Here is a 22,664-nt window from a genome sequence, read left to right on the forward strand (position 1 = left end):
AAGAGTAAGATAATCCGTACTAGATGATTAGTCGGCGAACATGAGATACATATCTACAAAGCCCTTCATCCTCTGTCTTGTTTTCGGGTCATTGAACTTTCTTTTTCTGTCCAAATCGAGTTGCTGGTGCATAATGGTTAATCAAAACATCGTCAGCGGGGTGTCGTACCCGAGCCTATTTGCCTTCTGTTGCTCCTCGGTATTAATCTACATCTTGGTAATTGGAATTTACCGCCTCTACTTCCATCCACTCGCCTCGTTCCCCGGCCCATTTTGGGCTCGCTTATCGGTAGTCCCGTCTTGGTGGTATACTCGTACAGGTGACAGACACATTTGGCTGCATAGTCTTCAAGAGAAATACGGTATGATTGGATATTTCGTGTTTATGGATTACTCGTTAATCGATAACAGGCTCCGAGTTTCGTTATCGCCCAGACAGCGTCGTGCTAAACACGCCAACTGCGTTTAAGAAAATATTCGGACCGAAAGGCAACGTCAGGAAGAGTGACTACTACCGCGTTTGGCCACGCAATGTTCACTCGATCAACACTTGGAGCAGTACGGCTATTAGTGTCCACGCTCGCAAGCGCCGCGTGTTGAACTACGCATTTTCTGAGGCTGCTTTGCGTGATGCCGAAGTGTTTCTTCATTCCAACATGGACCGATGGCTGGAGCTGATAGGACGACAAGCAACAAAGGATGGTGAATGGACGACACCTATCAACATGTGTGACTGGATCAACTGGCTTGTCTTCGATATCCTTGGTGACCTGTGCTTTGGCAAGAACTTTAACATGAAAGAACCCGAAAGTGACCTCCGCCATATCCCAGAAATCATGGCCACATTTTTAGAAATTCTCCACTCAGTGAGTTCTGTTGACTCCCTATCAGGCTTGAAACAGTACTAATTTACCAAAGACTGCCTTCAGCCCATTTGCTGATTTATGGGTGTGGCTGAAGCCTCGCGGTCTTGATTGGCTCCTTTCAGTTGCATCACCGCCAGCCGTTGTAAGGTGGCAAGACTTCGTCACCCAGTGTCTCGAGAACCGTTCTCGTGACGAGAAAGAGTTGGAAAAGAACCCAAAGCCTGAAGGCGAAGTCCGAAAAGACTTCTTCCATTGGCTGTTCAACGCTGTTGACCCTGAGACCGGAAAGCGTGGCTACGATCTGAACGAGTTGTTTGCTGAGTGTGAGCTCCTGACAATCGCAGGCTCTGACACAACCTCTGTCGTAATATCTGCTGCTTTCTTTTACTTAGCAAAGCAACCAGCAATTCAGGCCAAGATTGCTCAGGAGATTCGCTCGAAGTTTGCAAGCTACAATGATATCAGGTCCGGCACCAAACTCATGTCCTGCACCTACCTCACAGCATTCCTCCAAGAAGCCATGCGGATGACTCCACCAGTTGCCGCAGACCCAAGCCGACAGGTCCTTCCAGGCGGCACTACTGTCGACGACCACTACTTCCCTGCTGGTGTTCATGTAAGCACTGGACTTTATTGTCTCAGTTACAACTCGAATGTGTATCCTGAGCCCTTCAAGTTCCGCCCCGAGCGCTGGATTGTGGACGAGTCTGGAAAGGAAGGATCCTCAGCAGAAAGCGTAGCTTTGGCCGAGAGCGGCTTCTGTGCTTTCTCCTTTGGAACCCGTGGTTGCGTTGGAAAGAATCTCGCCTGGCTTGAGATGCGTCTTGTTCTCGCAAAGACGCTCTGGATGTATGAGGTGCAAGGAGTCCCGAATAATAATCTTGGTGGAGGTGACCGGAATGCTGCGCCCGGGCGGCAGGTGGAAGATCAATACCAAATCTACGACATGTTTGTGGCTAACAGAAAAGGCCCGATGGTCCAAATGAGAAAGAGGCAGTGTTGAAGTGTGGTAAGCCAGGATCAATTAAGAGGCGGCAGTGTGCATCTGCAGCTGAGGCTGAAATGCAGTAGTTGCTAAGAGAGCGCAGCCACGTCATTTGGTACAGCGACACGACCTGGCAGACCGCATATCGGCTTTTTTTCTTCATTAATTCAATAGTAAATATTTGCATTTGAACCCCTACGCATCTCGTGTCAAGTTTATTCCGCTGGTGAGATGATTGCCAGCATTCGTCCTAGCGCCTCAACGTCACTTACTACCCCGTCGCAGGAAAGCAAACAAATCTATGGCGATTTTCATAACCTCTCCTGCCATTGATGCAATATTGAGCTGCCTTCGCATCTGCAGCTGTTTCTTCTCTCCAGCACAGCTGTGCACGTGCCGTTTGCGCTGCGCCATGGCAACGATTTTGGCCCCCAATAGTCTCCTGCCCGAACCCACACACGGCAACAACAAGCGAACGTCCAAAGCCATGCTGCTGCAAGCCGCATATTTAGCACTGCCTACTTCGCAATACCTGACTAGAGTGTTCCAGGCATGTGACCTACAGCTTGCTGAAACCCCAATTTTCCGTCTCATTCTCTCCCTTGATTGGTTGTTCTTCCACTGTTACGCAGCACCGGTCACGGCTGAGCACTTTGCACTAACATCAGGCACGGGAAACCCCCAGGCTGATTCACCGGCTCACCACGTCGCAGCTCTGCTAAAGTAACAAACACTGCCATCTCAAAGCTTCTTCATAGATATTTACATGCGCCGTTTGGTGTTATGAGACAAGGCTGACGGGTGCATCGCACACGTTGCAAAGCATCTTTAGCCGCATGCGTTGCGTGTCCGAATTGTTGCTCCTCTCCTTTTCTTCTCTTCGCTGCTACACCAGCCTTACGCTCGCTATTAATTTGGGCTGTCAAACGCTCAATGCACGAATCGCCATATTAGGCCACACTTGAGCTCCACAGGACGCTGATCGCAGCCATGGCACATGTACCACCTGCCCTCCAGATTGGCTCCCCTGTCAAAGATAGAAGGCAGTCAGAATATGCGGTTCCCTCCGCTTTGCGCATTGGCTCCCCCATAACTGAAGGTCCCATGCCGCCTCACGCTCGTCCACCACTCACACGCCAGACCAGTTCTGGCTCATCAAATAGGATTTCTCAACTCTTCCCATCGCATACATCATCAGATGCTTCGATTGTGTCTCCTAGCACTATATCTGACACAAAAAGGCAGTCATTACCTTCATATTTAGTGCCGGCTACCAGGATATCGTACAGCAACTCTTCTACCGCCCCACCTCCCATACCTCAGCCGCTTGCATTCACCGAAGAAACTTCATACGACCCTCTTGCAACCCTATTTAATCAAGAAAAAGTCTTTCCCCCAACGGACCAGAGCAATGGCAGGGCTCGACGGGTGTTGGACCGATTCACGTCGCTGAACAAAGGTTCTTTTGGGAGGGGTCATTACAATCGACTGGATGATGGAGAGGCAGTTCCTTCAAGGGGTAGACCCAAAGACATCGAAGAGGAGGATGAAGCGGTGGGATATGACTTGAGTTCTCTTGGAGGACTGTCAATGAAGATGTATGAAGCGCAGTCGACTGGGTATGGGAAATCTGAAGCAAATACAAAAGCTCGGGAGCTGGACGAAGCCAGTCACGCTGCAGAATTTGAGAGCCTAGAGGCACACCTAGGCGCAGGCATGACATCTATATTCCACAAGCCGTTTACCCATACTCCCATGGGACCAATACCAGGATCGTTTCCAGGCCATCGACGAATACTATCGGCAGACGAGGTAGCGGACGAGGAGGCCAAGAAGGCACAAGTCGAAGCTGAGAAAACTGGGCAAGTAGTTGCAGTCACAACAGATGTCCCCATAGATATTAGCGATTTTGCGGGTATCGCGCGAGACTTTGAATCGATGAGGAGTCTCACAGCTGAAGCTGGTCTTGTCCGCAATGGGGCAGAAACCAGTTACTTCTTCCCAGAAGGTGAGATTCCACACCTGCTTCCAAATGCCTTCAATCTAACACAAGAGAAGATCCCCAAATGCCAAATTGGCGCCCTATTACCATGAGCCAGTTGTGGCTACTGATGCTCGTCACTATTGCACTTGCGCTCGCATGCGTACAAGAATATCTTTGTCAAATTTCTTTGAACGAAGTCAAGAAAGACCCAGAAAAGGGCGGCTTGGCACGGTTCAGAAGAGTGGGAGACATGGACATTACCGTATACTTTGCATGGCAGTACGCACCGATCATGATCTTGGTATTCTACGGCGTACTCTGGCAAATGTCAGATTTTGAAGTAAAACGTCTGGAACCATTCTACCAGCTCTCGAAGAAGACCGGAGCGACTGCAGGGGAGTCGCTGAATATGGACTACTTAACATTTATGAGCTGGCTGGTGCCGCTTAGAGCCCTTCACCACAGACAGTATGCTGTCATCTACAGCTCACTGGGAACTCTGATTGCTAGCAGCCTTGTTCCTGTTCTACAGTCTGCATCGATGTCGATGTATCCATCTAAGAAGGACCGCCAGACAGAAGGATGGAAGTCTATCAGAGTCGAGCCAGTCTGGTCCAGGGCTGTATCAGCATGTCTTCTCCTAGTGGCCTGCTGCGGCGGGGCATTGATGTACGCTATGCGGCGAAAAAGTGGCTTGCAATCAGACCCCAAGGGCATCGCCGGCATCGCAGCCATGGCTACCAAGAGTCACATTCTTGCCGACTTCAAAGGACTAGATTGCGCACCCTTGGATCAAATTCACAAGAAACTTCGCACTCGGAGATACATCCTGCACAAGAGCTCACTCTGGCAGGGTGAGTACATCAGGGACAGCAAGGAAAAGATACATGAGCATGGTTCCGATCCCAGGCCGCTCATGCTACGATACCGATCTGGCATCCCCTTTATCATCTTGCTCATCGCCTTCACTGCAGTAATCCCCATCTTCACTTTCGTCGAGGATCTAGGCGTCATAACTGAGAAATTTCCCTGGGTCATGACCGGTCTCGCAACAGTAATCCGAATACTCTGGAACACAATGAACTGCGATGTTAGGATGTTACAACCCTTCTACATCCTCTCCCTCCGCCACGCCCCAGCCAAAACCCTCACCCTCGACTACGCCGGTACAAATCCGCTCTGGCTTCCCTTCAAAGCCTTCATCAACCGCCACTACCTCGTCATGGTCGTCGCCATCGGCTCCGTCCTCGCAGAGGTCCTAACCGTCTGCGTCTCCTCCATCAGCGTCGACGGCAAGAAATTCATCCCAGGACTAGGCGGCCAGAACTGGGACGACAACAAGGACGGCAACAATAGCGATCCGCACGACCGCTACAACACCGAGCAAACCTTTCGCAGTTTCTGGACGAGCTTCGCACTCACTATGTTTATCCTCCTCTACCTCATCATCGTCGCGTGTCTCACGTATCTAAAGCGCAGCCAGAAGTTCATGCCGCGCCAGATCGGCACCATGGCAAGTGTGCTGGCGTACATCCACCAATCCAAGATGCTCTTTAATTTCATCGACACCGAGAAATTCACTTCGACGCAAATGACGCAGCATCTGGAGAAAACCGGCAAGACGTACGCGCTAGGCTGGTTCCGAGGACGCGACGGTGAAGATCATCTGGGCGTCGATGAGGAGGAGATCCACAGTGCCTATGTGTACGGCAAGGATTGGACAGAGGGCAGACTGAGGCCTGGCAGGGATCACACATGGGAGCATTATTAGAATTTCGCAAAGCGCCCGCATGTCAGAATGAGTAAGCCGTGAGCATATTGTGGCACATCGCATCCCCCCTGTGATTACTCGATTTGTAAACTTTCCATATTAGGTTCAACCTTTGACATTTGGGATTAATACAACCAAGCCAAACTTCGCAGCTAAACTCCCTGTTCCTTCTTGATCCTTGCGCCCAAAACGCCCATTTGATGCTGGTAATAACCTTTGGAACACGTATGTGCCGCGTAATCTACATGCGCTTCTCGGTTTTGCCCGTAATTGTGTGAATATCTCAGCCTTTTTTACCTCATGTTGATTGAATTCACTGTTCAACTCTGGCCGTCTCCCACGTTGCTCACCAGCCAGTCCATGCCCTCCTGTACACCACTTCCATCGACAGCGCTACACGCGACAATGCTCCAATTTCTATCCTTGAGATCGCCCAGCCGTAGCGCCTCGCTGATCTCGCCTGCACCCTTTGCGCCGGGCTGATCCTGTTTGTTCGCGAAGACGAGAAGCGCGGCGTCGCGCAGTTCTTCCTCGTTGAGCATGGCACGCAGTTCTTCGGAGGCGGTGGTCAGACGCTCGATATCGGTACTGTCGATGACGAAGATCACAGCGGCTGTGTTGGCGTAGTAGCAGCGCCAATAAGGGCGGATCGAGGTTTGGCCTCCCAAGTCCTAAGAGCTTTTGTTAGAAGGTCACCATAGGTGATGTAAACAGAAAGATTTTGGAAGTTGCATACCCAGACATTGAAGTTGAGATTCTTGTATGTTACTGATTCCACGTTGAAACCTATCGTGGGTATCGTTGTGACTACTTCTCCTATCTGTTGTCGTCCGTTAGTGTATACTCTGGTTCATGGTGGTATGACATGTTTAGTATTGATTGCCTTCCGCTCCCTCTTGCACTATTAGGCGATGCGTACCTTCAACCTGTATAGTAATGTCGTCTTGCCAGCGTTGTCCTGCATTTGTAATCAGCGCTGTGAACGCCTTGTAGCGGGCTTGAGACCCCTCACAAGTCCAAGGATCAATATCCGTATCTCCTTCTTCGCCCATATAAGCTTCGTAAACGTTGATAAGTAGCCACCCATTGTGTTCTCCCTGTGTCTGATCCGCCGCTATTGATATATGTGTATGGGGTTTGCCGTCGCCGAGGCTATTTCGAGGAAGAGGACGGGGCTATGAATATTCGAGGAGATAGTTTGTTGAACGGAGGCTTTGAAGAACGTCTTTGGAAGCGATCCAAGTCGTTGCAGTACGTTCAAAAGAATGCTGGTCGTGTCTTGATGCTGTTGTCTGGCCAGAGTTGGCCATCAAAGATGCAAACAGGACAAACATCTAGGCCTGTCGGTGGTTAGTTTTGCCGACCCATACCTTTCCCCACTCCCGTAAATCACGTGAGCAGCTGTGTTTCGGAACTAGTAGGAAAATGAAAACCAGGGACATTCAACACATCTTCCCGGTATTACGCGTGCTCCAGCGCATTGGGCACCTATGCGATCTCACGTGATGCAAGTTAGATGAGTTGAAATGGCTTGTACAAGAGTTTGCTCGATCTGGCCGTATAAATAATGCGTTTGATGAATGTGTTAAAATTATGTTTCTTCGGTCTGTGGATACTTGATACATATAGAGAAATTCTAATGTTTGAAGAAAGTAAGAATGACTTGGTAAGCCTAATGTTTGCATTCGCAGTCTCCCCTTGAAAATCCGAAGACATCTCAGACATTTGCTGAAAGCTCTCAAATGACGTGTATGTCTTCGTCGACACATAGTCCAGCTATCTGTTTCCATACAAATCTTATAGTAGGGACTCATGCTGACAATACGCAAGTCTGAGTTCACAGTTGTGGACAAAACCTCCTAATGTAAAAAAAAAAACAGTGCTCAAATTCACTTACAGGAGGAAAGTAATACAAGAAAAGCTAGTAACTAAGGCGTGAGCTTTGATTTGCTTGTTTCTGTTCACAAGACGAGGGTAGCATGAGTCGCAATTTTTATACACAAATATCACATCTAAGAAGGAAAGTCATCGTTGTTACTCAATGTGATATGTGGCAGCACATTAGATTTAACCTAAATCATCCTGGGCTAACCAGGGCACAGGAACAGCAGCTTTGTTGTCGTACCACGGTTGTAAACCGATGGAACCAAAGTTAATCGACATTTTGTTCCTGAAAATTTAACATTGCGATTCGCTCCACGGTTCATTCCATTTCCTCCCTTCAATAGAATCGCGAGATTATATTTCCTTCTTCAATCTGTTGGTCGGAAATGATGGAACGATCAAAGTAAGGCAATTTTCATCTATGCGCAGTAGCATTCGATGGTTGAAAGACAGGAAAAGTGAGTGGTTTGTCATAATTACAAAAAAAAATTGTTATCTTCAGAGCTGTATTTGGCACTGCCTCCCAAAGCACTTATGCCCCTAAACACAAATCCTCTCCATTTCTCTAGTGAACCTCTTTTGACCCAACTTCTTCATTCACAACCACACGAACCTTGTTCTATAACACGATGTCATCTTTCCTTTCTATACTGGAGGAAGCCAGGGGAGAGGCCCTCGATAGTCACAAAGCCACCCCTGAGTCCACTACTCCCAAGAGAAATATTGTAAGGTTGAAAAAAGGGGTTCCGCGGACCCAGAAGAACATGAGGCGGAAAGACGGTTGTGATACCGATTTCGGACACTCATCGAAATCTGTCATTCCACCCACATCTTGTAGTGACAACAACAAAGAGCAGCTCAAAGGCCAAAAGCGTCTTCCTCTGGTCAATCAGAAGGACAAGATGCTCACGAAGAGGAGGAGGATCCCAAGCTCTGATAAAATCAGTGGTGGGAAGGCTGGTAAGGAGCAGAAGCCCTCTTCAACAACCAGTGCCTCTCATGTTATCAAAGTCAAGCCCAAAACGGTGGCGGTCTCACGGGCCACGCAGAATCCCGACCACGATACCAAGGGACAAGATTCGGAAGACGATTTCGTCGTCGACGACATGGCATATAAACCCCGGAAATCAAAGGTCGGTGCAATGGCCCGTTCAAAACTCTTTGCAGGAATGAAATAGTTCATATCGGTACCAGATTACCGTCAGCTCTATAATATTTACATACGAAAAACACGCACAAATCCAACAGCAGAAGCCCGAAACTCTAACCTCCTCTTCATTCTTCATACCAAAGATACCGTCAACTAAACCAAATCCATCTCCGTAACATTCCTCCTCCGCACCTCAAGCTGAACCACCGGATCAACCATTTTATACACGCCCATCTGTACCATACTCGACTGGTACCCCTTCGCCATCCTAATCTCATACTTCAGCAATATATGTGCCATCGCGAGTTTCACTTCATTACTAGCGAAATAGCGTCCGGGGCAAGTATGGCGTCCACCGCCAAACACGCTAAAGTCCGGGCCTGATTGAACGAACTGAGCGAATTTATCGCCTGCCTCGCGTTTGCGCAGGAAACGGTATCCGTCGAAGTGGTCGGGGCTGGGGTATTTGTTGGGGCTCCGGAGATCGGTGCAGTCAACCATGATGTGGGAGCCGCGTGGGAGGTTCTCGCCGGTGGGGAGGGTTGTGTCTTTGAGGGCTACGCGCTCGAGAGCCACTGGGAAGTATGTGTTAGAATGAATAGAAGAGGGAGAGAGAGAGAGAGAGAGAGTGTGTGTGTGTGTGTGTGGAGAGGAGATATAAGTACCTATGGGAGCGGAAAGTCTCTGCGACTCTTTCAGAACGCTGTCGAGCAGGACCATGTTGTTTGTCGCAGCGGTGGTTATACCGTGGGTAGAAATTTGTTGCGAGACTTCTTTCCTTAGTGGCTCGACGAGCTCAGGGTGCGAAGCAACATCGATCAAGACCTGGCGGAATTGTTCGCTTGTGGTGAAGAACGCAGCCATTGCTAAGGACAATTGTATGTCGCCAGCGTCTGCCTTGGGGCCTGATGCAGCTTGTGCCCATGCAAGCGCATCGTTGTATTGCGGGAGAGGATCACCTTTGAGCTTCGCATTCTCAACCTCTTTTTCTCTTTTGTTAATTACCTCCTTTATGATTTTGCGAGCTTGAGCCACGTATTTCCGACAAGAAATAGCATTTGGTAGAAACCGTTGAACAATGCGTCTCGACCAGGCCGGATATTCATGCAGCTCATTGACAGCCGTAAAGAATGCGCCGACGTAGCCTTGTGCAATACTCAACCACTCTTCATCCTCGCACTTCTCCGGACCGACAAATACTGATGACGCTGCACGCGCGATAATGCCCGTTGTGTCTTTCTGCCAGTCAATGACATGCCAGTCCTTATCCTCGCCCCAATGGATTTGCAACGCCTTTGCTATACTACTATTCACCACTGGCATGATACTATCGTTCTGGCCCAGCTTCGTGCGAATCACATCCAAAAGCAGATCTCCAGACGCATGCAACGCATCCTGTGCTTCGAATCCAGGAAGTCCAGCATAGAAATCTTGTCTGGCAAGCTCCCTGTGGTCGAAGTCTTTGTTTGATTTCACCCAAGCGGTAAGCGACGCTGGGAGAACGATTTTCTGACCACTCGGGACGGAGAGGGAGATCGGGCCTTGGTGTTTTGCGAGGCCGTTGGTGATCAACGATTCGGCGTTGGTGCGATACTCTTGATGTGCTTTTTGGGAAAGAGGGTCAAGGGGAAAATCATTGATGGCGGGAAAGACTGAGCGACGTCTTGAACGGAATAGAAATGTGATGATTAGAACAATAAAGAGAATCCATACACGGATGTTGGAAAGAAATTCTAGAATCATATTGGCGCTGTGTACAGTGACTTTTGCGAAAATAAATGGAAAGGTTGATTTTGAATACATCTAAACTACGAGACTGCAAGCATCATATACCCAACTTGGAAGCTTGAGAAGCAGTTAAGTTACTGTTATCTACTCAAAATGAGTCATTATGAACAACCCCGGGTGAAACAAGGGATAACCTGAATAGCTCGAGAAAAAGACAATAAAGTGGGTTGCAATTCTAGCTAAATATTGCTGCAACTGCTCTGAGGTCTAACTACTAGCTCTTTCTGTTTCTTTGACTGAATAGGGAAACCTGCTTAACTCTCTTCATCTACTATGCAGAAGATTTTAGTGTACTAACTACATGGGAAGCTAATCTGAAGGGGGTAGGTCCAGCATCTTGGCATAAATTACACCATAAATAACAGCAGGGGTTCTTAGGGCTATTTCGGCCGCGCTGTTTCGTCCAAGGAAGAAATACCTATGAGTTGTCTTTAGATTCAACTGAAGTTGCAATGGGTACTTCAGTAGACAATGTCTAAACGGCCCGACGTTGATTTCTCGATACTATCGATAATCCGAGGCATTTACTCCTTAATCCTTACCTGCCCGGTTGCCAAGCTCGGTGGCATTCTCCGCATAACTGACCGAATGTTTCCGCTGCTCCACTTTCAAACCCGCTTCGACGTCCATCCTCCGTTGTTCGGCCGACACATCTCCAAACAAAATATCAATTTCTTCCAGAGTCTTACCCTTGGTCTCCTTGATGAAAAAGGTAGCAAAGACACTCATAGCAAGACAGAAGATTCCAAACATGAGGAATGTTCTCCATCCAATATTGTTGACGGCAGCTGGAGTGATTTTGGTAATCACAAAGTTGAAGAGCCATTGGGTCGCAGCGCCCATTCCGACACCGTAGGAACGGAGGCGCGTAGGAAAGATCTCGGAGAGATAGACCCATGGAACTGGACCCCAGGAAGCTGAGTAACCAATGACATATAGGTAGATCATGGCTGCCATGGCCATGGATGCCGAGCTTACAGTAGACGATGAGGGGTTAGGTGGGTGGGTTGCGAGTACGGCTCCGATGATGAACATCATGGATGACATCCATACCGCGCCAGCCATGAGAGATTTCTTGCGGCCGAGGAAGTCGATGCCGACGAGGAGGAAAATTCCCGTAGTGATGACCTTGACAGTGCCGTAGATGCCAGTTGCGAACAGGGAGGCATTGGAGGCAGATACCCCAATAGCTTGGAAGATTTGCGGCGCGTAGTAACCTAGATGATGTGAGTTGATTTTCTTCCAATCTCTGAGACATGAAAGACTTACCAATCGAGTTTGTACCGCTGAACTGTTGCCAGAACATGAGAACGAAACCGGTGATGAACCGATATCTGTTCCCAGGGAGAAGGCACTCTTTCCAAGTAATTCCTTCGGTCTGGTTGAGCTCTTCTTCAACAGCAGCGCGGATCTCTGCCAGCTCCTGCTGCAACTCCGGGCTGTCGGGCGTATCGCAGCGAATGAAGCAAAGAGACTCGACAGCCTCTTCATGTCGGCCCTTTGACATCAACCAACGAGGGGATTCCTTTAAGAAGAAAAGGCCGAGCAGCATGAAGCCGCCAGGGATGAGCTGAATAGCAACAGGAACCCTCCATTGCTTGGTTTTGCTCGGCATGTGTAGATTCACACCATATCCAAGCCAGTAAGCAAACGTGCTGCCGATGACAAGGAACTCCTGGAAAAGACCTGCTATGCGTCCACGAACAGCTGGAGGCGCGCTCTCAGAAACAAAAATTGGTGTGATGGAAGACATGCCACCGATGCCGAGACCAGCAATAACGCGGCCACCGTAGATCAGACCAATCTCGTGATGAGCACCGGTCTGGAGCGCAGCACCTATCAGAAAGACCACAGACAAGCCCATGAGAGAGTATCGTCGGCCAAAACGCTCGTTGAGCCATGCTGCTCCTATGGCGCCGAAGAAGCATCCTGCCGTTAAAAGCGACACTACATTAGAGGAAACTGTAGCGTTCTTGGAGTCGGCGAAGCCAGACTTGTCTGTCGGCAAGCCAAAGTCCCGTTTGAAAGATTTGAGCGCAAGAACGCTGCCCATAACCCCGGTGTCATATCCTATGGCGAATCAGCTATGATGTCGAGTTGAACAAGAACTAGTCGCATACCGAAGAGCAGCGAGCCCATGTAGGCAACGCCAGTTAGCAGATAGACTCTGCGGTTCTTGAAGAAAGCGGACGGCATTCTGTCGTTCAGTTTGCTGACTTGCCTGACTTTGAGAAGGGTGAGCGAAGCCTTTCTATAGCAAAGACCAAAAGCTAGTAAAGTGGCACCACCAGCAATCCTGCGCCCGGAGGTTGCATCGCTATCTTCTGTAGGAGTCCTCCCGACCCCACACTCCACTTGCCGTAGCTATTGGGGACAGTAGTGTGTGGGCAGACCCAGTTTTCTTTTCTTCCACCAGTCGTCTGCTGCTGTTCGTGGTGGCTCGAGGTCAGCTTCACGTTGTCTTTCGTCATCTCGTGCATATAGGATAATCTTGGTGTACTGCAAGCATGCTCATGGTCGTTTCTGATGTCCAGCCATGCTATACAATCTAAAATAACAAAGACAAGCCTCCCAAGCCATGTCTTGCCGGAGCGCCGCAATGCTTGGTGCTGCACAGCGGATGCACGTGTGGAGCCTAGTGCGTGGTGCTAAGTGGTGGCCTTTCTGCCCAACGGATAAATAGAGGGATCGCTGGCAGGTATTGCCTCGGGCTCTGAGAGTCATGAAAGCGTAAGATGAAACGCATATATATGAATGTCGACGCCGCTCTGTGTAACGTTAAGAGTTCTATTAATTCTCTATTTGTTCCTGAAATGCACCGCAGCATGACGTGTGGTTTGCCCGGTTCCGAGGCTACACCGACCCAACAAGTGGCGACGGCGTGTCCAGAGTCGTTGGGTGCTGGCGTTGAGCTCTCGTTGGGTGAAAAAGTCACTGCAATCGATGCTTGAGACAGGTTACCTAAACAGGAAATAATGTCTTGGACTCTCAGTTGCTTTTATTAGGTCCACGTTCGTTTGGCCAACATGACTGCTAATAATCAAAATATCCACATTAGATGACGCACGCCAAGTCCCCACGTTGATACTTACTGTTGTGTATTTGCAAGTATGACGAGTTCCTTGGCATGTATTTGTCTTCTGAATTGTAAAGTTTATTGGTAGCATTGGGTTCGTACCAAACCCCAGTTGATGTTTATCTAGGGTTGAAAGAACATCGTTCAGTAGCGAGGTATTCAGTGACAACACATATTTCCTGTCAATACACCAATTGGAGCTGGTATGAAGCTCAATACTGGCAATGAAGAAACTACATAAATGTTCATGATAAGCGGCTCAAAGCTTACATACGAGTCGAAAGTAACCTCATTGAGTAACCCCGACTATACGTAAATACGCAAATGGCTACGGCTAGTAGTAGTAGTAGCAACGTCCCACCTATCTACACTCTAGTCGACCATACCTACTTATCATCACACAGTCTATTCCGCCAGACAAGATACATCCCAAACCGCAGTCTTCGATCTCTACACGCATTTCAACCACATAAACATACCATCTCTCAATTCCCGTAAAGTATCACACCATTTCAAGTAGTTTGAACGCGACCTCGGAACTCCAATTCCCATTACTATCCTCAAAAAACATCGGAGTAACAAATCCACTCCGACCTGCATTAACCCAGCCAACCACATTCCGCGGGGCACCCTCGTCACCACCGAATGCAAAGAAAAACCGGGCGTTCCACTAGTCATTCCTTCCAAGCGATAGGGCGCACATAATGCACGCTGTGCAACCACCCGCCACGTCTTGATTACCCGTTTGCCGCAATCCCGCCGTCAACGAGGCCTCCGTTGTCGCAAACTGCCAAGACACCCACACCGTGCTGGATACGGTATAAGATGTGCGGGTTGCCGCGCTCCGCAGTTGTAAGATCGACAACGGGTCTGCAAAATAGTCGATGACATGTAAACTCCATGCAGGTGGATTTTCCATGTGATAGACTACCAACGCAGAGTTAGCTACAAGACAAGTTTTTTCTTTGTGTGGATTTGGTTCACGCTGTCGCGGAGACTTGACGCAACTTGTACCTTTTTTTTCACTATCTTTTTATCTGTCCATATTGTGTTGAACTGCCAGCGAGACATAAGAGTAGGGAAATCATTCTTCATTTGCCTCGTCACAATGGATCCAATCGCAAGTCCAACAAGCCAGACAAACACCCTACCAACGCCCAGCGCCAAAAAACCCTCTGAAGAAATCCATACTCCACTCCACCACGCCGACCCAAAAATGAAATCCTACCCAACACACCAAGCCAGCGAAAAACCCACCCAAAGCTACGATGCAGAAACTCCCTCTCATCCAACAGACCCCGAACCCGGCCTCGCCCTCACCTCTCCCACCCCAACCTCCGAATCCCCCTTCCCCGAAGGCGGTCCCCGCGCCTGGCTCGTCGTCCTCTCCGCCTTCCTCATGCTCTTCCCCTCCTTCGGCCTGCAAGTCTCCATTGGCACGCTGCAAGACCACTGGTCGCAACACCAACTCTCTTCCATGTCCTCACGAGACATCGGCTGGATACCCTCCCTCTTCGTCTATCTCTCCCTCGCCCTTGGTATCTGGGTGGGTCCGCTATTCGACCGGTACGGCCCCCGTTGGATCGCGCTGGGCGGAAGCGCCGCGTTCCTCGCCATGGTTTTCTTGCTAGCAGAGTGCAAGACGTTTTGGCAGATGCTGCTTTGCTGTGGGGTTCTAGGTGGATTCTCGTGTGCGGCGCTGACGACGACGAGTTTGGCGGTTGTGGCGCATTGGTTTAAGGAACGGAGGGGGTTGGCGCAGGGAGTGGCGATGATGGGGAGTTCGGGGGGTGGGTTGGCGATTCCGCTGGTTCTGCGGACGACGCTGCCAAAGTATGGGTATGCGTGGTCTCTTAGGATACTGGGGTTTGTGTTTTTGGGGTGTTTTGCAGTGGCGAATGCGTTGATGAAGGCGAGGATTCCGCCGTCGGCGGCGGCGAAGAAGAAGGCGATTATTTCGCCCTCGATCTATGGGGATTTGAGACTTAGCTTGTTTACGCTGAGTGTGTTTGGGTTTGAGGTGGTGTTGTTTGGGGGACTGGGGATTTTGCCGACGTATGCGACGCGGAGTACTAACTTCCCGCCTGATACTGGATTTTATCTCATTGCGGTACTCAATGGGGTTTCTTGTCTCGGACGCTTGCTCCCGGGGTACGTTGCGGATAAGATTGGGAGGTTTAATACGCTCTTCATCATGATAGTCTTCACGCTGTTGTGGATGCTGGTTCTTTGGTTGCCTCTTGGAACTACTTCACTGCCGGCACTGTACGCTTATACGGCCCTCTTTGGATTCGGAACAGGTTCCTGGATGGCTCTGACGCCTGCTTGTGTCGGGCAGTTGTGCAGAGCAGAAGAGTTTGGCCGCTACTATGGGAGTATGTACTTCATAGCTTCTTTGGCAACCCTGGTCTGTATTCCGATTGGTGGTGAGCTCGTGGAGACCGTTGGACCTCAGCCCATGGTGGCCTTTTTTTGTGCAGTTCTTGGGTTGAGTTTGATTAGCTTTTTGTTCAGCAGGTGGGCCTGCGTGGGAAGGCGGTGGATATTGAAAGTGAAGGTATAGAATAGGAACTTGTGTTCTACAGAGTAACATAGATCAGGCTGAAGAGGGCTTTTTGCTTTAGGGCATCTGTACCGTCATGGAATAAAGATTTTGCAATATAAAGTAATCTCGAAAAGTACACTACGATGTATATAATCTTCTGTTTGTGCTTTGTGCGTACGCTGCTCTCAAATCATCAACATCCAAAGTCTCCAAGTCTATGACAGGCTAAGGAAGCGTTGCTTTTAGTCTCCTTAAAGTCGTATGTCTCCAATTAAACATTCGAACCTGCGTCTTACTTACAAACCCCAACCCCCACCCGTGTGCGGGGCCAGCATACAAGTAATTACAGAATATACCAGTCAGGCAATAGTATTTCATAGCATGCATTCGATGTACCTTTTTAGCTTTGGGTACGCTTTCCATTGTCCAATCTTCCCATAAAAAGCCGTAGACAAGAGTTTTATTATACAACAAGAGGACAAAAAAAGCGCCACTAGGATAGCAGACAAAAACAGACCGGATCCAAGAGCGCCACCATCCATTGCCATATCCATTTCCTCCCATTGCCGTTACTTCATTTAGTTTTTCTCAATTGTCGCTATAATCTGTTTTCGCTCACCAATTGACCGCAATGGAACGCCGCATCCAACAGTATCCAGAATCACAACGCGCATATCAAGAAACTTGTGCTTGAAATCTCACTTTAGACTGCGAGGCGAGAGTGCACTTGTTGATACTGAAGTATGGGCCGTAGCAAGGGTTTTGCTGTTTAAGCCTTGTTCCTGCCGCTTCGGCGTGGCGTACCGTCGGCAGTGGCGGCCTTCTTGGGCTCCTTCTTCTTTGCGGGTTCCTTTTTCTCCTTCTTAGGGCGGCCAGGCTTCTTAGCGGGTGTCTTGGTCTCGGTTTCTTCCTTGGCCTCGCCTTCGCCATCGGCTTCGTCAGTCTTTGTTTTCTTTTCAGCAGGCTTCTCAACTTCAGCATCAGCGTCAGCATCCGCGCCGTTGGTTTTCTCAGAAGTCTCCTCGACCTTGCGCTTGTCGCCGGTCTTTGGGTCATCCTCCTTGTCAGCCTCGGACTTTTCGTCAGACTTTTCATCGGATTTCTCCTTTGATGCATCATCCTTGGCGTCTTCTTTTGTCTCGTTGGACTCTTCCTTCGTGGATTCGCCGTTAGTGTGAGCCTCTTCCTTCTTCTCCTCACTGTCAGGTGCGTCTTTCATTTCCTCATCCTTCTTTTCGGATTCAGCCGGCTTGTCATCTTCCTTCTTGTCTGATTCAGCCAGCTTCTCTTCCGACTTCTCGGCGTCGTCCTTCTTGTCATCCTGCTTGGAGTCGCCATTGGCGCCATCGGCCTTTTCATTGATCTGAAGCTCGGAGGCACGCTTCACGACATCGTTGCCTGACCTCTCAACGTGAACCGCAGGGTTTTCAGGGTCGGCATTCTTCTTGATCGTGTTGCCCTTGTTGGATTCAATGGCAAGCTCGCCCTGCTCCTTGACCTCGGCAACGGTGCCGCTGGGCTGTCCTGAACCCCAGTTCCATGAGACTGAAGATAGACGCGTTAGCAATGATGTTGTACATTCCCAGCGAAGACATGATCGAGGCGACCGAGACTGCATTAACGCGCCGGGATGCGCGAAGAGCGCGCGTGAGTGGGTGCAATGCGCCGAACGGGATCTGACTATACGTAGTCGCGCCGGGCTCGATATTGTGGGAACATAGGAAGAATGAGAGGCGCGTACCTTTGTCTCCTTGTTGAATTTCGGTGTCAGTCATTGTGTGTAACGTGGGTTTGCAATCGCAGGTGATATGGGATGACGTTATGCTTCGCGAAAGAGCCTTTGGCGTCGCAGAAGCAAGGTAGTGAGGAAGTTGACGCGCAGAGTGCTTCCAAAGATGATATGGTATGTAGCGATGATGTACAGACAGTGATCAGAGACGCGACGTGTAGATGAAAGAGAAAACAGAGGAATGGGCGTCGGAGAATGAAGTGCTGGGAAGAGAGCTGCAAGATCGGTAGCTATGGCGGTGGATTGTGATTGGTCGGACCGGGCCCACGCGTGTTGCATTTCATGGGGAAGGTGGCTGGCACGGCGTCATCGGCTAGTCTGTGCGGCGTTCGCATCGCGCAAAACACCCCGGTCCGTCTCAGAGTTTTACTGGATTTGTACAGAAGCGCATGTTCCAGAAGGCCATGGAAGAAGGCCATATCCATCTCTACAAAACAGATGTATCTACTATCATACGAGAAAGGAAAATAATACAGCTACTGAGGTGCTCGTATCCATGATAGCCAGAGGATAGTTCAGCGGGAACCTCATTGTCGTGCACCCAATCACGTCGCCCTTTATATCACCGAGCCTACAACCCCTTGCTCCCCAGCGCAGCCGTTATTTCGCTCCTTCTCTGGCCGTGCTCATAGTCAAAAGCTTGGACGAGGCCGTTGAGATGACTTGCGGCAGCTAGAACAACCAGCACGTGGAATATCTGGTGGCTGGAGCCCCAAATATCGTATTTTCCCGGACTCCACTTCTCGGGCACTCTGGCGGCATAGATAGCAGCACCGCTGATGTACAAGACGCCTTGCAACAGAATCCAGTCCAGTCCAATACTTCTTCGCAGGTGTTCGATTCCATACAGTTGTATCCCATGCAAAACAGGGAACACAGCAGAGAGGCCCATGAGCACGAACATCAGAGCTCGAAAGGGGCGAAGCGCTGGCGTGCGAAATTTGGGATGTGTGGATACGATGGAAGTTCCCGCTGCCAACGTCGTGATCATGGCCCAATATGTTTTCCTCAGCTCGGGTTCATCTTGGAAGGCATAGTACAGCACTGGAACAAAGCTGCCCCAGATCAAGAAGACAATGCCTAGATAGTCGAGCTTGTTGCCCCATACGGCTACCTCGTGCGAGTGATTTTGGATGGTGTGATACGTTCCGCTCATACCCAGGCATGCCACTGCTCCGACAAAGAAGCACCCAAAGGCCCACATATCCTCCGTGGTTGCGGTCGCGTATCGTGGTCCCAATGTGAAGTACAGAGCGATGCCAGTCACAGCTGCTAGGAGAGCCCCGATGAGATGCGTATAGATGTTGACGGTTTCGTTGTGCAAGTATCCAAGGCTCTTCCACGACTTGGAGTAGGAATTTGACTGCGCTCGGTAACCAGTTTGAATGTAATGGTTGTCTTGCTGCCATGGCGATAGCTCGTCCCATACCAATATTAGCTTTTCCTCTACCTTTTGCTCTATCTTTTTGCCGGCATCTGCGGCCTTTGAGGCTGCTTCTTTGACAACATCCATAATTGCAGTAGGAAATGGTCAAGGTAGATATTAAGTGTTCACTTGGTGTCGAGTATGGTTGTCCAGTGGTCGAGGGTTAAATGGTGTGAGGCGACATTCGAGGACGAGCCAACTGGTACATATGTACTTCCAGGGACCTCTGACAAGCTATGCCACATCCAGTGAATCTTGCGAGCATCACACGTCGCCTTTTGACAATCACCAAAGACTCAACAGAATTCCAGAAAATCGATGACATGGCACGTCTGCTATCACGCCGTCCCAGCGGGGTAGCGACGCGGTTCAAGTCGAGCTCGGGCGCGCTTGCCCCTCCATCCCACCTTGCCTCGATGGTGTCTCCTACGCGACTGTCTTTATCCAAGCCCATCATGCCTCGCAATGCCTCTCAGCAACGACACAGGCCGATGCTGAAAACATCTCTCGGTCTAACTTGAACATTTCGTTTCTCGCATAACCACATCAACCGCCTCCATGAAGTCCACCGACCCCGTTCGTCCAAGCAGCCGTCGTGCTGCATCAGGCGCATGGAACCGCCTCAAGCCCGTCCGAGAAGACCTTCTTGAAAGCTACGGGCTCCCCAGCAAAGGCGAGACACGGTACCATATGCCTCTGCCTCGCCTTTAACCAGCACACCCACTGATTGCGCAGACTCAACGACTTCAAGACGCAAGAAACCTACTTCAACCGCATCATTGAGCGCTACATGAAACTCTGCGCCCTCAACCGCGAAGAACTAGACCACCTCTTCGCCTCCGCAACCGACACAAAAAACAGCGAAGCAAGCTCCAAACTCACCAGCTCCTTCTCCTCCTTGTCCCTCTCCAAATCCAAACACGCGCCTCCAGAATACCAGAACACTAAACCACTACCTCCTCCTACTACTACCCCATCCGCCCACACAATCCCACAAAAAGCGTTCGCGCCCTCAATCCAAGAACTAGAAACCGTCCTCTCCTCCCTACGTAAACTCCGTGAAGCAATCACAGCATCGAGCCGCTCGGACGCCTTCGCCTTCCGCGCTTACACATTTGCCATCCACGTCAGCATCCTCTGCCACGACTGGACCTCGTATCTCCCCTCCCTGCTCTCCCTGCTCAACATAATCCACCCGCGGAACCCTCTCCCGCCATCTACCCTCCACGAATTCGTTGGCCTCTTAATCCTCGATCAAGCGTGTCGCCAGTCGGATTTCTCGGGCGCCCGCCAGACGAAACTGCAGTATGGGTATAAGGACTGGCGGGTTGAAGCCGTGCTGAGAGCTTTGGTTGCGGATGATTACGTGGGGTTTTGGCGCGTGCGCAGGGCGGTAGATGGGTATCAGCGGAGCGTTATGGAGTGGGCAGATGGAAATATGAGGGTACATGCGCTCAAGTGTCTAGGAAAGGCGTATTTGAGTGCAGATCGGCCGTTTGTGGAGAGGACGACGGAGAGACGGTGGGAGGAGCTTGTGCAGGAGGGAGTAGGGTGGGAGTTGAGTGCGGATGGGGAGAAGGTGATCATTAAGAAGCCAAAGGGGGCGTGAGGTAGTGGATTGCGATGTAGTTGAAACGCGTGTATTGAGGTGTATACAATTGCGTGATGCAAGCGTCCAACGGGGTATCATTACAGATCATTTTTACGTCAATCACTCTTCCATCTCCTCATCTTCATCGTCCTCGCCCTCCTCTCCAGCATCCGCAGCATCCTGCCATACATCATCATCCATGTCGTAATCCTCAAAATCCTCCATCTCCTCATCCCCCTCGGCTTCCTCGCCTTCTCCCTCAGCAGTCTCCCCCTTATCCGCCTTCTCCTTCCTCTTCTTCTCGATATTCTCCCGCTGAATACGTCGCCTCTCCTCCTTTTCTTTGTTCTTCTGCTGCCATCTCTTCTCCAGCTCCTGTTCCTCAGCCTTACTCTTGGTAATGAATTCGTGCCACAGGACTTTTCCGCCACAGACGTCTTCTTCGACTTTAGTGAGGCGCAGCTTCATGCGGGGGCCCAGCTCAATCAGCTTGACTGCACGTTTTTCCACACGTGGTTTGGAGCCGCGGGCGCGGGCGTGCGAGGTCTCGTCGCCAGCTTTGAGTTTTTCTTTTTCGCGGCGTGAGAGCACTTTTTGGCGGACTGGGGCTGTGACTTCAACCTCGGCGTCTGTGTCTTGTTCTGTGTCTGAGGCGGATGTGTAGCCTGCTGCTGAGGGGTCGAGCATGTAGTCTGCGACGTCCTCGAGCTTGCCTAGGTTAGGAAGTGCGCCCTTCTTTCTTTCCCTGCTTCCTACAAGCTTCTCGGCTGCGTAGAGTCGTCGGATGGCTTTTGGTATTCCCACTTGCTTTGTTGTGATTGCATAGTGTCTCAAGCTGATATTGATAGACCCGGTGTCCTCGGAAGGAGGCTCGCGGTTAAGGAGGAGAACTCGCTTGATCGAATGAAGAGGGGTAGTGTGCGGTTGGATTGGTGGGAAAAGACCTTGAAACATATCTGTCACGAGCTTCTCGAGATGCTTTGGTGGTGCTTTTTCTCCCAGCTTTTCCCTGTCGCTGTCACTTGTCAAGAAGTTGTTCATGACGAGTAATGGTGCGACCAAGTAGTCGCTTGCGCCGGATCGCGGGCGCTTCATGGCTTTGATGATATCTTTGCAGAGAGAATAGTTTTCAACGCGGAAGTGGAGCGTAGGGCCTCGGGGAGTACGGGCGAGTCGAAGGTTTGTGTTGCCGCTTTCTGATCTAGAGAAGAGAAGCAGATGGCTAACGCCTAGCGGACCGCACATGACGAGGTAATCCTACAAGTTGTTAGAGATTAGGACAAAAACCGAGGGCCTTGGGATGAAGCATACCTTGAGCTTGTTCGCACGTCGCTCTTTGAGCCTAATGGCGGTATCAGGTTCCAAGCAATGCCTGACATCGTTGACGAGGTCGGAGATAGATTTTCCGACTCTAAGCTGTGTGAGCGGCTTGATTAAAGACTTTTGGCAGAACCCAACTCACTCTTGTGCACCAATCCGGATAACCATGGACTTGGGACCTGCGACAGGTTTCTTGGCCAACTCCTTGTCCTTTGCCGACTGCTTCTTTCTCGCACTTCCTCTTCCACGAGCCATTGCGACAGCTCAATCGTAAGTCTTCGGGCGGGTCTATAGCTTCAAAGTCGGCTTTTCCGAAACTCAACCCTGCTGTTTGTATCACAATTCTTGGAAAGTGAACCAGGGAATGGCGCAGTAGTAGGCGAAAGTGGGACTTGGGGTGTTCGACTGAAAGCAGCCGTCGATGTCGTGAAATCGCCTGCTCTATCGCGACCGGTCGCGAACTGGAAACTTTTCTGTGGGTCTGGTCCA

At 50.1% G+C, this 22,664-nt stretch overlaps 12 protein-coding genes across 12 annotated transcripts; 5 read left to right on the top strand and 7 right to left on the bottom strand.

Moving 5' to 3' along the window:
- Positions 1 to 86: 86 nt before the first annotated feature.
- Positions 87 to 2,048, top strand: COCSADRAFT_39806 (uncharacterized protein). Its single transcript, XM_007704921.1, has 3 exons — positions 87 to 362; positions 412 to 866; positions 919 to 2,048. The coding sequence occupies exons 1-3, from the start codon at positions 134 to 136 to the stop codon at positions 1,867 to 1,869; spliced, it is 1,635 nt and encodes a 544-aa protein (XP_007703111.1). The 5' UTR covers positions 87 to 133; the 3' UTR covers positions 1,870 to 2,048.
- Positions 2,049 to 2,716: 668 nt separating this feature from the next.
- On the top strand, positions 2,717 to 5,766 carry COCSADRAFT_239316 (uncharacterized protein). The gene is made up of 2 exons (XM_007705235.1): positions 2,717 to 3,859; positions 3,910 to 5,766. The coding sequence occupies exons 1-2, from the start codon at positions 2,842 to 2,844 to the stop codon at positions 5,604 to 5,606; spliced, it is 2,715 nt and encodes a 904-aa protein (XP_007703425.1). The 5' UTR covers positions 2,717 to 2,841; the 3' UTR covers positions 5,607 to 5,766.
- Positions 5,767 to 5,926: 160 nt separating this feature from the next.
- On the bottom strand, positions 5,927 to 6,693 carry COCSADRAFT_163485 (uncharacterized protein; the record flags this gene model as incomplete). The annotated part of the gene is made up of 4 exons (XM_007705236.1): positions 5,927 to 6,277; positions 6,343 to 6,426; positions 6,526 to 6,564; positions 6,619 to 6,693. 4 exons carry the CDS (start codon positions 6,691 to 6,693, stop codon positions 5,927 to 5,929), a joined length of 549 nt encoding a protein of 182 aa, XP_007703426.1.
- Positions 6,694 to 8,119: 1,426 nt separating this feature from the next.
- COCSADRAFT_29376 (uncharacterized protein) lies at positions 8,120 to 8,668 on the top strand (the record flags this gene model as incomplete). Its single annotated transcript, XM_007704847.1, has 1 exon — positions 8,120 to 8,668. One exon carries the CDS (start codon positions 8,120 to 8,122, stop codon positions 8,666 to 8,668), a length of 549 nt encoding a protein of 182 aa, XP_007703037.1.
- A 92-nt stretch (positions 8,669 to 8,760) lies between these two features.
- COCSADRAFT_124539 (uncharacterized protein) lies at positions 8,761 to 10,383 on the bottom strand (the record flags this gene model as incomplete). Its single annotated transcript, XM_007705237.1, has 2 exons — positions 8,761 to 9,215; positions 9,306 to 10,383. The coding sequence occupies 2 exons, from the start codon at positions 10,381 to 10,383 to the stop codon at positions 8,794 to 8,796; spliced, it is 1,500 nt and encodes a 499-aa protein (XP_007703427.1). The 3' UTR covers positions 8,761 to 8,793.
- A 242-nt stretch (positions 10,384 to 10,625) lies between these two features.
- COCSADRAFT_183993 (uncharacterized protein) lies at positions 10,626 to 12,636 on the bottom strand. Its single transcript, XM_007705238.1, has 3 exons — positions 12,549 to 12,636; positions 11,698 to 12,498; positions 10,626 to 11,645 (listed from the first exon to the last, which is right to left on the bottom strand). Exons 1-3 carry the CDS (start codon positions 12,622 to 12,624, stop codon positions 10,960 to 10,962), a joined length of 1,563 nt encoding a protein of 520 aa, XP_007703428.1. The 5' UTR covers positions 12,625 to 12,636; the 3' UTR covers positions 10,626 to 10,959.
- A 1,727-nt stretch (positions 12,637 to 14,363) lies between these two features.
- COCSADRAFT_39809 (uncharacterized protein) lies at positions 14,364 to 16,148 on the top strand. Its single transcript, XM_007704922.1, has one exon. It carries the CDS (start codon positions 14,613 to 14,615, stop codon positions 16,065 to 16,067), a length of 1,455 nt encoding a protein of 484 aa, XP_007703112.1. The 5' UTR covers positions 14,364 to 14,612; the 3' UTR covers positions 16,068 to 16,148.
- Positions 16,149 to 16,161: 13 nt separating this feature from the next.
- Positions 16,162 to 16,716, bottom strand: COCSADRAFT_239373 (uncharacterized protein). Its single transcript, XM_007705239.1, has one exon. It carries the CDS (start codon positions 16,611 to 16,613, stop codon positions 16,275 to 16,277), a length of 339 nt encoding a protein of 112 aa, XP_007703429.1. The 5' UTR covers positions 16,614 to 16,716; the 3' UTR covers positions 16,162 to 16,274.
- On the bottom strand, positions 16,716 to 18,116 carry COCSADRAFT_239384 (uncharacterized protein). Its single transcript, XM_007705240.1, has 2 exons — positions 17,791 to 18,116; positions 16,716 to 17,594 (listed from the first exon to the last, which is right to left on the bottom strand). The coding sequence occupies exons 1-2, from the start codon at positions 17,822 to 17,824 to the stop codon at positions 16,819 to 16,821; spliced, it is 810 nt and encodes a 269-aa protein (XP_007703430.1). The 5' UTR covers positions 17,825 to 18,116; the 3' UTR covers positions 16,716 to 16,818.
- COCSADRAFT_39811 (uncharacterized protein) lies at positions 18,081 to 19,580 on the bottom strand. Its single transcript, XM_007704923.1, has one exon. The coding sequence runs from the start codon at positions 19,349 to 19,351 to the stop codon at positions 18,410 to 18,412; it is 942 nt and encodes a 313-aa protein (XP_007703113.1). The 5' UTR covers positions 19,352 to 19,580; the 3' UTR covers positions 18,081 to 18,409.
- Positions 19,581 to 19,822: 242 nt separating this feature from the next.
- COCSADRAFT_163492 (uncharacterized protein) lies at positions 19,823 to 20,873 on the top strand (the record flags this gene model as incomplete). The annotated part of the gene is made up of 2 exons (XM_007705241.1): positions 19,823 to 19,947; positions 20,000 to 20,873. 2 exons carry the CDS (start codon positions 19,823 to 19,825, stop codon positions 20,871 to 20,873), a joined length of 999 nt encoding a protein of 332 aa, XP_007703431.1.
- COCSADRAFT_239390 (uncharacterized protein) lies at positions 20,845 to 22,558 on the bottom strand. The gene is made up of 3 exons (XM_007705242.1): positions 22,318 to 22,558; positions 22,167 to 22,266; positions 20,845 to 22,112 (listed from the first exon to the last, which is right to left on the bottom strand). Exons 1-3 carry the CDS (start codon positions 22,428 to 22,430, stop codon positions 20,976 to 20,978), a joined length of 1,350 nt encoding a protein of 449 aa, XP_007703432.1. The 5' UTR covers positions 22,431 to 22,558; the 3' UTR covers positions 20,845 to 20,975.
- Positions 22,559 to 22,664: the final 106 nt, after the last annotated feature.

The sequence above is a fragment of the Bipolaris sorokiniana genome (genome assembly GCF_000338995.1).
Source record: "Bipolaris sorokiniana ND90Pr unplaced genomic scaffold COCSAscaffold_13, whole genome shotgun sequence".
Lineage (NCBI taxonomy): Eukaryota > Fungi > Ascomycota > Dothideomycetes > Pleosporales > Pleosporaceae > Bipolaris > Bipolaris sorokiniana.